The sequence below is a fragment of the Sesamum indicum genome, linkage group LG2 (genome assembly GCF_026168435.1).
Source record: "Sesamum indicum cultivar Baizhima isolate 11 linkage group LG2, ASM2616843v1, whole genome shotgun sequence".
Lineage (NCBI taxonomy): Eukaryota > Viridiplantae > Streptophyta > Magnoliopsida > Lamiales > Pedaliaceae > Sesamum > Sesamum indicum.
In genome coordinates, this window is record NC_142658.1 from 16,311,689 (window position 1) to 16,326,769 (window position 15,081).

Sequence of the window (15,081 nt, forward strand, 5' to 3'; positions counted from 1 at the left end):
GTTTGTACAATCACATTAGTAGTTTGTGGTAATTTATGCTTTTGGTCTAATTATTTTGTCATAACCATTTTTCTGTAATGATAATTAGCAAATATATAAATATATAATATATCAATTACAATACGAATAAACACTTATACATAGTTATATATTTGTAATGAAAGAATACAAATAATATAAAAAACTTACCAATTTTTATGAATAATATAATGAAGAATGTCCTAATTTTGCATTCAATTATATAAAAAACTGATCATGATAATATATAAATATTAAACAAACATTATTCAAAATAAAATAAGATGAATATGAAAACAAATGTAATAAAATAATAATATCATCTATTTCAAGTTCTTGCATTTATCAACCACATAAGAAATTATAAAAGATTATCAATAATTAATTGATCTTATTTACATATTTATACATACAAATATCATGCAATACAAATAAAAATGTCGTAATTACTATTATTATCATCTTGAATATTGATTTACGAATTATCAAAAATTATATGTAAATATATGAAGAATTCTGGTATACTACTCTGTAATGTTTGTTGTTTTTTTTAATAGGATCGCGACCAAACTCGATCTATATGGTTTACGTAAATATAAAATTAAATTCAATTAATAAAATATATATATTTTGTAATCAGTTCACATTAATCCAAAGCACCCTTTAATATGCTAATTGCCGACAGTTTGGGTTGGACAATCGATTGGAACAAACCAACGACTTTGTTGAACAGCCGTACTTCCCACAATGCTATTCAGAACGTTTTCATTCCACCGGAGCCAAAATGCCGAAAACCCGGAACTGAGTGGGATTTTTTGCCACCTTTATTCTCAATTTGAATTCCCTAATCAAAATCAAGCCATCTTACACTGCAAAAGAAGTTGGAAGTTGGAACAATCCACGAAAACACGCAGTGACAGTGTAGCTGCGTGAGACTGTTCGGCATGGCGTCGGCAGGTGGAGTAAATGATACCATTGAATGCTCTCAACGACATGATAACGATGGAATTCAATTCCCGGGCCCATTTCGTCTTTGAGGCAAGTGCTACCTGCTTGCTTCTCAGTAGTTTTTTTACCCATTTTGTTGTTTATGTATAAAACTCCGTCCTCGTGTTTCAATTCTTTATCGAAGTCCGAAAATGTGTGAATTTAACATAGACCCATTGATCAATTCTTTGTTTCTTTATTAAATTCTCTTCATATCATTCGTTCGTCCAGTTCTTCTTCTGGGTCATCATGATCTTTGTCGGATGTATTCATATTCTATTTCATTTCCTAAAATTTTCAGAAAATTAAAGACTGCTTGTAGATTTTATGCGTGGTTGCATTCATACATATGTGTGTTTGTTGGGGGGCATAACATAATTGACCGAGGAAGAATCTGAACCATTGATCCTTTTTGAGTATGTCAAAGAGAGTTAAAGAAAATAGTGGATTAGTTGTGGAGGAAGGTAAAGAGAAAGCAAGGCGGGATTCTTCAGCATGCAGTACACTTAGTTATGCTCAACATAGGCGTTCCCGGAGGTTTATCACTGACCCTTTTCCTCACAGCTGCTGTTTGCTTGAGTGAATCTTGGAGTAGGTGGTTTGAGTACATTTTCTGCAACAATGTGATCAAGATTTTTTCATGGCACGATCCCCCTTCCCCTTTCAAGACCCACATAACTTATGAGTAAAAAGGTTCCGACGATTTAGTCAGCTTGTGAGGGATTCTGGCAGTATTGTTTCATGCGCACTTTTTAGTTTAGTTTTAAAGGGTCTTATTAACTCTGTGGAATTTGATCTTGAGTGCGAAGAAATTGTTGAGTTTGTAAACAATGTCAAAGGTCGACTGTCAGGTGGAGGGCTAAAATAATGCGATTTGTCCTTCCTTTCATTGATACTTATCTGAGTAGTTTATCATATTGCCTTGAATTATTAGCATGTTCTTGTTGGTCCTCTTTGCAGTGCTTCTGAGAAAAGCTTGAATCTTCCAAGAGTCGGAGGTTACTATTGCAAGAGGAAGGACCTAAATGAATCAGCTGTAAGCGTCATTACATCTCACATTAGTAGAAGCCAGTATCTCAGATTTAATTGAAATGATGGAAATGAATGACCCTGAATCTACAGAACTCGGTACCTTCTACCAGTAGTTGTCGAGCAACCCCACTTCACAAGAATTCCTGCAGCAAGAAAGATGACATTTCAAATCACAGAGTTTCCTTGGAACAAGATGTGAGTTTTAAATGTTCAGGATATATATATATATATATATGGTTAACAATTCAGTGTTGTTTATTTGTTTTAGTTGTGTTCGTTTTGGCCAGTCCACATTTAATGATTTCTGCTAAAAGATTCTGCAGTTTACTGCTTATTGTATTGGTGAAACAGCACAATAATCTTGTTCATATTTGTTGTTTCACTCTTATCTTGATGAGGCCTTATATACGCTTGTGAGACACTTCTATGATAGAAAGCTGGTTTTGAACAATGGAGCATCTCTTTGTTCCTTGGTAGTATGCATACATTTGGTTGACATGATTCTGCCAACCATGTTTGTCTGCCATATCTTGAGGTGTTAACTTTCAGTTTCTAGCTAAAACTTGTCTGAAACATAAAGTTGAAGAGATAGATTAATGCTCCTATAGCTGGTTTAAACGATAATTTTGGATAGGCCAGTCATCTGAATGTAATAGAAAGTATTTTGCTAGATTTCCAAGAAACTACGCATGGTATACTAGTTCTATCTCACTTTGTACTCGGCAACTCTGCAGTACTGTGGAATTACAAGGAACAATAACCACATCTGCTGTAAACTAAATACAGTGATATTCTGATTATAGTAATATCATTGAGAACTTGAAGGGAGCTTTGCAACGTCAAAAAGCTTCTCAGTACACAGTAGTTATGGTTATTGAAGCACTTTTATTGTCATTCGAAAAAGTACTTGGTGTTAATCTATCTCTTCAACTTATAAGGTTGTAGGTCCACCATGTTCGTCTGCCATCCCCCAGGTGTGAACTTTCAGTTTCTAGCTGAAATTGTCGGAGAGGTAAAGTTGAAGCGATAGATTAATGCTCCTGTGGCTGCTCTAAAGGATAAGTAGAGAGGCCAAAGAGTTATCATCTGAATAACTGAGAATGTTTGGCCAGATTTCTAAGAAATGACTCATGTTATACTAGTTGTGTCCGACCAAGTACTCAGGAGTTTCTGCAGTACTGGGAAATTACAAGAAACTATACCACAATTGCTGTAGCCTAAATAAAGTGATATCTGATTATAGTAATAAGATTGAGAACTTGAAGGGAGTCTTCCCATGCCAAAAAATGGACAAAACTCAACTTCTCACTCACACTAGTTATGGTTATTCAAGCACTTCCATTCTCATTCCAAAAGTGACTTTTACCACAAGATTCCGAACGAATGAACGGGAACAAAACTCTGAACTTTTGAGTTCAAATATCATCTGTGATTGTCCAGTATTGTCTCAAACGGATTGTAGGACAAATCTTGGCAAACTATGCCGTTTTTGTTTTGATGGGCAGAACTGGTGCAGTCAGGAATGTCAGTGCCATTGGTTTTTCTTCCCCACTAAATATGCGACAGAGTGATCACACTGACTTATGAATGTTTTTCCTGTTTGTAGAATTCTAACAAATGGTAGGCTCTAAGCCACACAAAGAAGTTGGAGTAAATAAATTATAGCTCTCTTTAAACATCATAGCATCTTTTTCTTTCAAGTTTTCATTTGCATCCATTGAAAATAAAGCAAGAAGACACCAGGATTTGATAACAATCCACTTGCAGTCGAGATTTACTACTGAACAGTGCATGCTGAGTCTATATGCTTACCTGGTAACTGCAGGGAGATACGTCTTTCTCTCAAATGAATTTTTTCAAAGATGGCACAGAGCTCTGAACTTTGTGATAATATCAGCTTTATTTTTATTTATATTTGGTTATAGTATCGGTTACAGGATTAATTCACTAAGTAAATGATTTCTCTTTACAACTTTGCAGATTGAGCAATTACATTTGCGATTGCAGCAGGAGAAGTCTATGCGTGCGGTACTTGAGAAGGCAATTGGCAGAGCTTCTAGTACACTATCTCCTGGACATCGCCATTTTGCTGCACAGGTGACTAGAGCTCAAGTTTCTTCATTTTATAAATTTAGTTGGGGATTCATATATTAGCTCTTTGTGCTGAAATGGATGTTTTCTTGTCTCTGCAATGTGTCCAACAAAATTTGTCATATACATTGGTTTCTTCTATTTGACATTGCTTAGACAGTTCCCAGAGAAACCATCTTAAATAAGCAGAATGTACAGAAGGAGACGTGGTTCCATATGATTTTTTCAGCTAGATCCTTGAACTGAAAGATCCACATGTGTCTTGTGCTAGAGCAATTTCAGTTTCGAACCTAGGAAGTAACAGTTGTCCAAATTGTAGCATCTGCATCAATAATTGTCAATGATGTTATGAATGAAGAGGATATAGGTTTTCTTACAATCTTGTTATGACATTGACTTAAACGGTACACTAACTTGGTCCCATCTAGATTCCTTAATATTGGTCGGCCTTTAACTACCAAGTAAAATTTGCAGTTGATTGTACTGCTCATGACCGGTCCTAGGCTGGTCCCAGGCCTTGAAATGGGTCCGTATTGGGCCTATTTTGAAACTTGCGTCAGTCTAGTTGAGGCCTGGTCCCATTTGTGACCATTTGGCCTAGCCTATGCCATCACTCATAAATGTGGTTGTTCGCTGCCAATTTTCTTTTTCTTTTTTTGTTCTTTCTCTTTTTCTACCATTTCACTCTCTAAATACGAAGTCCATTTTTGTATTTTTCTCCAAAATCTCTCTCAATTTGTAATTATAAATTGCAAATTTCAAAGTTAACCTTGCCAATTGTTTGGTAACATTGTTCTTTAATATTTCAATTATTTTTTTTATTTAGTTTGTTATGTTACTTGCGAACTTATTTTGTTTAAAAATCATTCTTTTCTGTGTACTCGACTCCTATAATTGTTTAGTTCTTGTAGATAAGGAAATGATGTGTGATGGACAACCTGATTTTTTCTACACTTTCATCAGTAGTGTCTAAATCGTTTTTGACACAAAGATGTAATATATGACCAACACATCTGATATGAAATAAGTTTCAATCAAACATTGGTTTAACTATTTAAACTAGTTATTAGCCCGTGTGTTGTCACACATATAATTTTTGAATTAAAACTATGTAATATTTAATATTGATTATATTCATTTTATTTGGATTAATTTTTTAAATATTAAAATATTCTGTGTATTGACCTTTTAAATTATTCCTTTTTGTTAGCTATTATATATGAATTGCATAATTGAAAATATACCTTAATTTTTTTAAAATCTGTATATACTTGAAGTTTTTCTTAATATTTTTTAAATAATCATACATAACAAATAAAATAAAATGATAATAAATTAGAAAATCCATTGAGTTAAATACAATAATTCAAGAAAAACAAATCTAATAAATAAAACAAATAAAAGTAAACGTTCGAAATCCTTGGCCATAACTAAATGGTTGAAATAGAACAATTGAATCATACAAGTTCATATAAGTACTTAATTTATAAAAAGTCAATTTTCAAACTAAAATAATACCAATTGAACCACTACGACAACTACTTTAATCGTATCCTTTAAGTTGCAATGTACTCTTTGAAATATCAAAACATCATAAATATCGAAAAATGTAAAATCAACTCAATATATACTTCAAACGTGTTCTGCAAACTTTTTTCCAAACTTGTGGCTTGATTATCAATCTAATCTTGATCATTTTTTATATTCTGAGCATATGAAGATATTAGTAAATATGTAGTTTTCAACAAAGAACACTATGCATATTTAACTCAAAGAACAAAACAATATTATAACTTGTTGAACAAAAACTATTCAAACGACATAAAATTTAAAGAAATACACGTAAAACAACACGAATGACTTATACAATTCTGTATGTTAATGAACCATATATAGCTAGGAAAAAATATTGTTTACAACCACGTGTAGATATCCAAAAACATTCACATTATCATTGAGCAAACTTGTAGATTCAAAAGAAAATTTCTTATATTTGAAGAATGTAGAGAAAACATCAGCATAACAATAAAAATACTTTTAAATATGCATGAAATATTGTATTTACATAAGCAAAACATTATAAAAGAAAATAAATTGAGAAATTTACTTGAAATTGAAGTCGATAAAATTTTGGAAATTTGGAGAAGTGATGTAAACAGAGAGAAAGATTGTGATGAAAACATAAGAAGGTAGGAGGTACTCATAACTAACATGAAAAGATACATAACGATATAAAACTTTTAGGGAGAGAATTAATTGAGTTAAGCCAAGAAAATTGTTGATTAGAAAACTATCAAGCAAGATATGAGAACTAATGGGCTTGATCAAAGAATTAGCTTTAGTTGAGAATTGATTATTTAGCTTAATCAAAGAATTTATTAATCATCTTAATGAAAGAATTGACTAATTAAAGTAACGGTTATATGTTTGTTTTTGCGGAAAGAGTGAGAGAGACAAATAGGAATATTATATTTTGAAGGATTGAATAGGTCAAAACATTTAATAGATTTAACATGGAATAATGATTAAAAAAGTATAACTGACTGGAAAATTATAAATTTTAATTAAATGAAATTAAATATGAAATATGTTAATGTGGGAATTTGGAGAAAAAAAAGTTCTCCACCTAATCATGTGGCTAAGATAGAGACAATTCATAGGGTGTTGATCATTTTAAATAATATAATATGATATAGAATAACTTTTGTATTATTAGTCATATTATCAAAAGAAATTGATAGTTCTTTTTTGTTAATATTCCAGTAACTTAAACAACCAAGTATAGCATTACAGCATGAACTCCAGTGTGTTGATGATTAAATTAAGACACATAGCTCATTTTTGTCCAGACATTAAATTACAAGTAAAAAATGTTAAAGTTTACTAGTTTTATTTTTATGGGGGGGGGGAAGATTATGACTATTAGAGTTTGGTGTTTTTCACTAATAACAGGAGGTGGTTTTTATGTAAATCAATCAAAAATTTATTTTCTTCGATTCTTGTTGGAAGTGATGTTGTATTAAAAGTTTCAAGTGATCTATTTAAATATTTTAATTCTCCGGCATTAAAAACATGTCTTGGTTTTGTAGTACATAATTGGATGGTCGGAGAAGGCCTCCTTGAAGAAGGGGAAGGGGTTGAACTAAAGTTTGGAGAAAAGACGATCTTTTCTGAATCCCCTCATGATTAATGAACTCCAGAATGACAAATAACAAACTATATGGGGAAATAATATAACAAACCAAATAAACAAATAGTTGAAAGATTAAGAACAATAGTATCGATCAATTGGAGAGGTCTATTGATGAGATTGACTTTAAATAATTGCAATATTATATTACAAATTGAGATAATTGAGAGAGTTTTTGGTGAAAAACATAAAAATGGATTTCATATTTATAGAGTGTAAGAGAAAAAGAAAAACCAAAAGTAGAATTAGCAGCCAGGGTGACTGTTGGCCAAAACCCTTTCTTTTCCATATTTTTTAATGATAGCCTAGACCACGAATAATCTTTCGTAGGGACATGCTAAAGGATGACAAGTCTTCAAAAGTGAAGTTGTGAGGCATGCCAGCATATGAATTATAGCATATTCTTGGAGGATAAAAAGATGCAAGTCTTAAATTACTTGCTCTATTTCCTTTTAATGAGGTCAGGCTCGGGTTATAGTTACAAGACATCTGCCCTGCCATTACTGGCCCTGTAACCAGAGAGTTCCTTGAAGAAGCCTTCTAGCAAAATACTTAGAAATGCAAATCAAAGTAAATATAAATGGGACAATGGGACAATGCAATAATGCAGAATATTGCCACGAAGTTTCATCTTAATCTTGCGAATGCCAATTGTGTTTTTAACCCTTTCATTTATGCAAATTGTTCCTTCGTTTGTTAAGCTTGATTTCATGCCATTGTGCCCCATCAAATGTATCTTTACATTTAGGTTTTATTGAAATATTTGATATTTTTCCGAGATATGAATTATTCCTGTGGTACCATCATGCATGGAGTTTTTTATCTCCTCTACCTTAATATTCATTTTTTAAGTCTGGAATTTTGTGAATTCAATAACATAATTTCTTGCACATTTTTTAGACAAAAGAATTAATAGCTGAAATTGAGTTGCTAGAAGAAGAGGTTGCAACAAGGGAGCAACATGTTCTCTCTCTCTACAGAAGCATATTCGAAAACTGTGTGAGCCAGCCCACTTCTGAGCATAGCTCTGTTGTGACTTCTCCTGCACATGCAAAGACTGAATCAAGGAAACACCCAAGTATCATTTCAAGTGCCTTTTGTTCCTCAATAAAGTTCCGTCTAAGGAAACTTGACTCTCTGGTTACTGTGAATGATTCTGCGAAAAGAAGTTTCTTGCAGACCAAGACAAGACATGCTTCACTACTTAATGCCAAAGATGACATGCATTTTCAGAAAAGTTGCGTGGACCATGTCAAGGCAAGGATCCTGTTTTACCTACTTGATTATGCTATTCTTAATCATGTAAAGTGGACTTTATTTTACCTATATTATTTGTTGTTTCCGTCTGGTGGGGCAATGGAGGAATTAGTTTGTCGTTGTACTTTTAACTAATATAGATAGGCATTATTTGATATTTCTGATTAGATAATTGTAGGCTTCTAATTTGGAATTTATTTTTTTCTAACCACCAGCAAATAACTAGAAATAGGAATATGCAACCAAGGTTATATTTAACCCACCGTTTGATCTCTGTTGTGGTTATTGTGTTACTTTCCTTATATGTTTCGCCTGCCAATTGGTCCATTGTGGGCTACAATTTGTAGCCTTTGTTTCTTAGTTAGTATCACCAAACTTGGAAAGAAATAAGCATATCATTATTTCACATTGCAAAAGCTATAAAGTTCTTTAACATGCACATGCTTCTCATAAGCTTCAATCTTTTTCCTACATGCAAATTGGTTTTAGCCGGTTTTAGACACTGGATTCTTTTTTCATATTCAGCTATTAACAATTTCTGGTCCTGTTCTTTCGTATGAAAGTATACGATTCTTTTTTTTTTTCCAGTACACGACAAGACCTTGCTTGGCTGTATACTCATGCTTATGTAGGGACCAAAGTTTAGTAATAGCAAATCTCTTGGTCATTTCTAACCTTGTTCACTTAGTTTTAGCAATGAGGCCCAATGCTTTGATCTTTTCCTGTCATAATTATATTTCAGATATAATAATAGGTAGGATTATTATAGACCGAGACTTTGAATAGTGTCCCAGAAAAGCAAACTAGCAAAAGAATTGAGGAAGCATGCTCAGGGGGATCATATATAAATAGTGTCCCAGAATATTGATAGACTTCATGGTCTTCTATCTTTAATGAGATATTATTGCGAGCATAGTTGCCAGGGGCATCTAGAATTATATTCATCACTTCTATTTCTACTAACTTTTATGTTATTTGGTCATGTGACTGCAAATACATAGTGTCATTTTGGTCTATTTGGTTTACTATACAGGAAGTTCTGCAGTAATTGCACTTTTATTCGTACACCTGGCTTGACATCTTCCAACACTTAATTTTCATCTGATTACACTCACGTTCATAAATAAGATGGACTTTAGAAAAAGCCCTACTGTGGTGGATCAGTGTGGTTTAAACCTACATATGAAAGACTATAATGTTTTCAGTCCACTAATTGCCAAGTAATTTTGTTGTAGTTTCTGGATCATTCTTTTGACCATTTTTGTCTCCTTTAGATATCCCTTCATAGCTTTTTCGCATAATTAGTTGATGATGCTGAAACAGGAACCAGTTATCTGTAAATCTTCTGCACCTCGAACTCTAAAAGATCATCTCCACCAATGCCCAAGTAAGTTGGCGGAGGAAATGGTTAGGTGTATGGCTGCTGTTTACTGCTGGCTCCAAAGTACATCATCAGTCAAAGAAGAACAAAACATATGTTCATCCACAAAGTCACCAAGTAGTGCTTTACTTCCGCGATGGGATGTTGAGAAGAAAGATGGGTCAACCAAATCAACAGTTGAAATATCTTGGATATCAACAGATAAGAGTAACTTCTCTCGCGCATCTTATGTCATCAGTAACTACAGGTAATGAGAGGCATTTTGGGTCATATTTCTTAGCTTTGAAAACTTTTCTCCCTTCATTCTGTGAAAATCACCATTTCCATGTTAATGACTGAAAATCTTCACTTGTCTGGTATATGCTATCAAGTGATGAAAATCAAAATAAAATGAGGTTCTTCTTATGGTTACATGAGGTTTTTCTTATGGTTTAGGCACCTGTAGAAGTCCTCTTCTTCATTTTCACTTGGATCATGATACGACTTTTTGTTTTGTTCAATTCATGGTTACCACATGCCCATTTGAGATGTAAATGTCAGTCTGATGCTTGTGTATCTACCACTTATCACTAATCATAGGCCATATCTACCTTTATAGAGTAGATCTAGGGGTAGAAATCCCACCAATACTGCCATTGGATGCTTCTTATTAAGAGAGTATGCTTATAAAGTCCACCATATGATGCACTTTATTGAAAGAATAGACTGCCCACCATGCTTATAAGATCCATTAAGTGATGCACTTTATCCAAAGACCACACACTCACATCCCACCATGCCCATAAGTGGTAAGAAAGAACTTTGGCAAACTCAATCATCCTTGCCCCTGGGTCCAATGTGCATGTTTGAAGCTCTGTATACAAGTTCAGGACTAAGCTTTTCATAAACCTTGTATGGTGATTTAAGCTTTCTCGTGAAACAATAAAGTTTCAATGGCAGAACCATTTCCAACTAACACTAAAGCTTAGAGGGAAAAAAATTGGGAAAACATATATGTATTGATACAACAAAATACATCTCTTTATGTGGAATATATAGAATTGAGTGATGAAATAAAATAGATATAATTGCAAGAATCTCCTTCTTTTTCCCATACTCCCCCTCAAACTTTGGAAAATACACCTAAACTCTTACTGCAATGCTCGGTACTGTCGCGGACCACAGCTTGCCAATGCTTCCGACAAATATGAACTTATATATAAGCCTTCAGGTTCATTAGATCTACATCCCCAATAAAATTACGTAATTGCACCTTATCTCTTCAAACTTCAAAAACTACGTGTAGACCCTTTCTGTCAATGGCTCCATTTATAATCGCACCCCAGCACTTGGGTTTTGGACGAAATGCCAACAGTTGTAGAAAATTTAAAAATCCTATCAATTTTATTTCTCATGCATATCCTTATATTATTAGCTAAGTACACCTTGATAATATTTTGAGACTTGTAGTTAAAATGGGTAAAAGTAATAAAATACTTGTATGAAATTATAGTAGTTTGAGATGGGAAAAATGGTCATGTTTTCTAGTTTCTTTTCTTTATATATATAGAGTGATGTTATGTGCGTTCTTTGAATAAAAATTCTTGTTCAAGCATTTCTAGTTTCTTTCTTTATTTATGTCAAAACACTGAATTAATTTAATATTGATGGCAGAATTCGGATACTAAAATGATTTTTATCAGATATTATGTAACTCCACCCCTGTGAATTAGATATATGTTAACCTTTACACAAGAATAGCCCATCCACCACTGAAAACAAAAGGGCTAATGAGACAACTAGATATGTCCAGTCAGATAAATTTTGCCCTTCTTTCAATTTAACTTAAGCCAGGGTGATCCTGACTTGCTGGCAATGGATGGTTGGAATTACTGATCGAGTTGTCTTTGATACACCAGTCTGACTGACTAAGAAATTGTGCTAATGGCATTTTTTGTTCTAGATCCTGTAACAACGCATAACTAATACTGACCTCTGATCCTGTCTCCGGAATCAATCATCACCTCTCATTGCGAAGTCTCTTGGTTTTAGAGAGATTCCAGTACAAGTTATGTGGAACGTATTTGTCCAAGTTGTCTTCAGGAATCAGAATTTCCTTTTATACACTATGCATGGAGGAATGTCTCCATGTCTGAGGAGTTGAAGATTTGAGAAACAGACATTTATTTCCTAATACTTCCTTAAAGCATTTGCAGCAATCTCTTTCTGTTTCATCACATATTAAATCATCTTGAAGAAACTAGATCACTTAAAAACTTGTGGCTGTACAAATTTTATTACTGTCTATACTTATATTGTTGTGCTCATGGGAGTCTCATCTATTACATCGTAGTCTAGGACTTTCATAAAATGATCCTTAAAAATGGCATATCCCTTAGTGCAATTAATCCATTCTAACCTCTTGTAATCTTTTTTATCTAGCAGAGTTCTTGTAGAACAGTTGGAAAAAGTTAATGTCCGAAGGATGGATACGGATGCCCAGATAGCATTTTGGATCAACTTGTACAACTCCTTGGTTATGCATGTAAATATCTCAACAGTCTCTGGTCATCTGAAATTCCCCTAACTTCTATCTGTGCTTATGTCTTTTTTTTGGTTCATGAAGGCGTATCTGGCTTTTGGAATACCTCACAACTCGCTCAGAAGGTTAGCATTGTTTCACAAGGTGTGGATGTGATTGTCCAAATATGTATTGCTATGAATATTTTTACTGGCATCTAAGTTTCTTCATTTTGCCAAAACTCTGTAATACATTTTAATCAACGCAGCACTAGTAGCAGTATACAGTGCAGAAATCTAGCAGCTGTGTTTGTAGGAACGTGGTCTAATAATTACCACAATATATAAAGGCCATTGCAATTTTCCCCTAATAATTTATCACAATTATGACCCATGTTATACTGATACCATGGTAGTTGGTTATGTGAGGAGTAGGTAGTGTTAAGTTAAAGCCTTAAAAATAAGTTTTGTAAGGGGTGTGGGAGAACATGTCTGTAGATACATCTCCGGGCTTGCTCCATTCTGAATTATTTAATTTTTTTTTTTCCAAATATTATGTTTTAATTGATGGGCTTGTTAGGGTTGGTCCAGAGAATAAATTCAAAAACGAAATCAGGTCAATTTCCGGAGTAAGCATTTGTGAAGAGGGGGAACGAATCAGTCTACTGCATCCTAATGAACATTCTAAACCCTTTTTGCTTTTGTCAATTATTCATTGTTCACTTAATAGCTTTGTATGTCAATTACATGCAGGCTGCTTATAATGTTGGTGGGCATATCGTAAGTGCCAGTACGATTGAGCAGTCAATATTCTGCTATCATACACCTCGAGTAGGACAGGTATAACTTTCTCTAAACTTATAAGAGCGCAAATATTGCCATCAGTTGAATACAAATACAAAAAACCTCATGTTTACTCTGGAATTTTCATGAAAATTGAAGTGGTTGGAGACAGTCTTGTCAACAGCAATGAGGAAAAGATCCAGAGAAGAACGAAAAGTTATCAATTCAAAATATGGCCTTCAAAGTTTCCAACCGCTCATCTGTTTTGCACTATGTACAGGAGCTTATTCGGATCCATTGGTAACATCTTGCTTCAGCTGTCTGTTACAATATTTGTTTGTTCTCCTGCTTTACATGCTTTTTATGGAATAGTTAAGAAAAATACAAGATAGGAGGTACTTTTTCTTCAGATAATAAACTTACATACGTATATAAATACTAGCTTGTCTAATGCAGTTAACTTTTCTTTCGACTCTGAAGCTAAATGTCTATACAGCCGCGAATGTCAAAGAGGAGTTAGAAGCAGCAAAAAGGGAGTTTCTTCAAGCGAATGTAGTCATCGAGAAGTCAAAAAAGATATTTTTACCAAAACTCATTGAAAAGTATGCAAAGGAAGCTGGTGTTCCCTTTGACGATATCATCTATTGGGTTAGTGAAAATGTCGACAAGAAGCTTCACGAATCAATACAGAAATTCCACGATGGCCGTCCCAATAAGAGAACATCTCAGAACATCAAGTGGTTACCTTACAGTTCAAAGTTCCGATATGTGTTCTCTAAAGAGTTAACCGAGAAACCATGGTGGGTGTAAATGTCTCAAGACGTCCATTCTTCTATTAGCATCATTGTCTTATCCTTTGTATATTAGTTTTCTGAGCTGAACAAAGTTGCCCGTATATACTTCAGCACGATTAAGCTACGGTTTAACCTTTTTTAGGAAAATTATCTTTGTGACTGAGATTATAGCTTGTATATTGTTATCTTCATTTGATCGTGAACAAGATTATCAACATGCCTTCTGCTCTAGTTATGAGAGCTCAAACTGTGGTTTCCATTGAGTTGTGTTTGTTGCTGATTACTTTGAAGGCATTGTTATTATGGGTGGAGAAACACCCCATCTCAAGTAGCAGAAGGTAAAAGCAGGGTGAAGTTTATGGTTGTAAAACTAACTAGTCATTCGGGATACTTAAGGTGGTATTTTCGATGGCTTCTAATAAGCGTTTATTGATAAAATAAGTTGAAAAGAGTATTTTGATTTACAGCTTCTATTTTTAAATTACTTACATCAACTTTATTTAAACTTTTATACAAGTTTTTTTATTTTAAATGGCCTAAATTAAGTTGTGAGTATGTAAGATAGTAATATGATTCAAAAGATGGACAAATTAATCTTGTGAATTTAAACAAATATTTCTAAAAGTGATCATAAAAAAATAAAGATCTTTCTCCTGATTCCTCGCTTCAAACTTCGATTCATGAGTTGAAATCTTGTTCTTGAATTCTTTCGAATTTGTGGGAGTACATCAATCTTTATCTTGAAATTCAACATCAAAGCTTTGACTTTGAGGCGAAAGAAGATGTAGAACTTTTGCAGTTCGGACACTTCATCGTGACCGAAAGCTTTTAATTTAATTTTTTATTGATTTTGTTATTGTGTAATGTAGTTTGGACGCCCTTTTTAATAAGCTTGAAGCTCGTGCGTTTTGAGTGTGTACGCCCTAAACTTTTCAGTAGATCCCTTTTTCTAACTAGGTATATTTATAAGTACCTTTATTCAATTCGCCAACCAAAATAAAAAATAAGTTTTCTACTTTTCTTTGGTCAATTCACCTCAAAAATTCATA

General features: G+C 33.6%; 1 protein-coding gene across 5 annotated transcripts; it reads left to right on the forward strand.

Annotated features, from left to right (window-relative positions):
* The first annotated feature begins 716 nt into the window (after positions 1-716).
* On the forward strand, positions 717-14,291 carry LOC105155851 (electron transporter, putative (Protein of unknown function, DUF547)). 5 transcript variants are annotated; one of them, XM_088877859.1, is made up of 11 exons: positions 717-1,056; positions 1,966-2,041; positions 2,128-2,232; positions 4,018-4,134; positions 8,219-8,575; positions 9,899-10,203; positions 12,381-12,480; positions 12,562-12,621; positions 13,209-13,295; positions 13,398-13,538; positions 13,719-14,291. In XM_088877859.1, the coding sequence occupies exons 4-11, from the start codon at positions 4,057-4,059 to the stop codon at positions 14,046-14,048; spliced, it is 1,458 nt and encodes a 485-aa protein (XP_088733985.1). In that variant the 5' UTR covers positions 717-1,056; positions 1,966-2,041; positions 2,128-2,232; positions 4,018-4,056; the 3' UTR covers positions 14,049-14,291. The 5 variants fall into 5 exon arrangements, with proteins under 5 accessions (XP_088733985.1, XP_020555031.1, XP_088733984.1 ...); XM_020699372.2 differs by lacking the exon at positions 717-1,056 and adding an exon at positions 1,093-1,542 and having other exon boundaries at positions 13,735-13,899; XM_088877858.1 differs by lacking the exon at positions 717-1,056 and adding an exon at positions 1,098-1,600.
* The last annotated feature ends 790 nt before the right edge of the window (positions 14,292-15,081 follow it).

Excerpts from the sequence above, each read along its gene's own strand:
- LOC105155851 (XM_011071833.3), top strand. The coding sequence starts at position 1,424 with ATGTCAAAGAGAGTTAAAGAAAATAGTGGATTAGTTGTGGAGGAAGGT. Across the intron at positions 2,042-2,127 it reads AGGACCTAAATGAATCAGCT|AACTCGGTACCTTCTACCAG; the intron begins GTAAGCGTCATT and ends CTGAATCTACAG. Across the intron at positions 13,296-13,397 it reads ATACACCTCGAGTAGGACAG|TGGTTGGAGACAGTCTTGTC; the intron begins GTATAACTTTCT and ends TGAAAATTGAAG.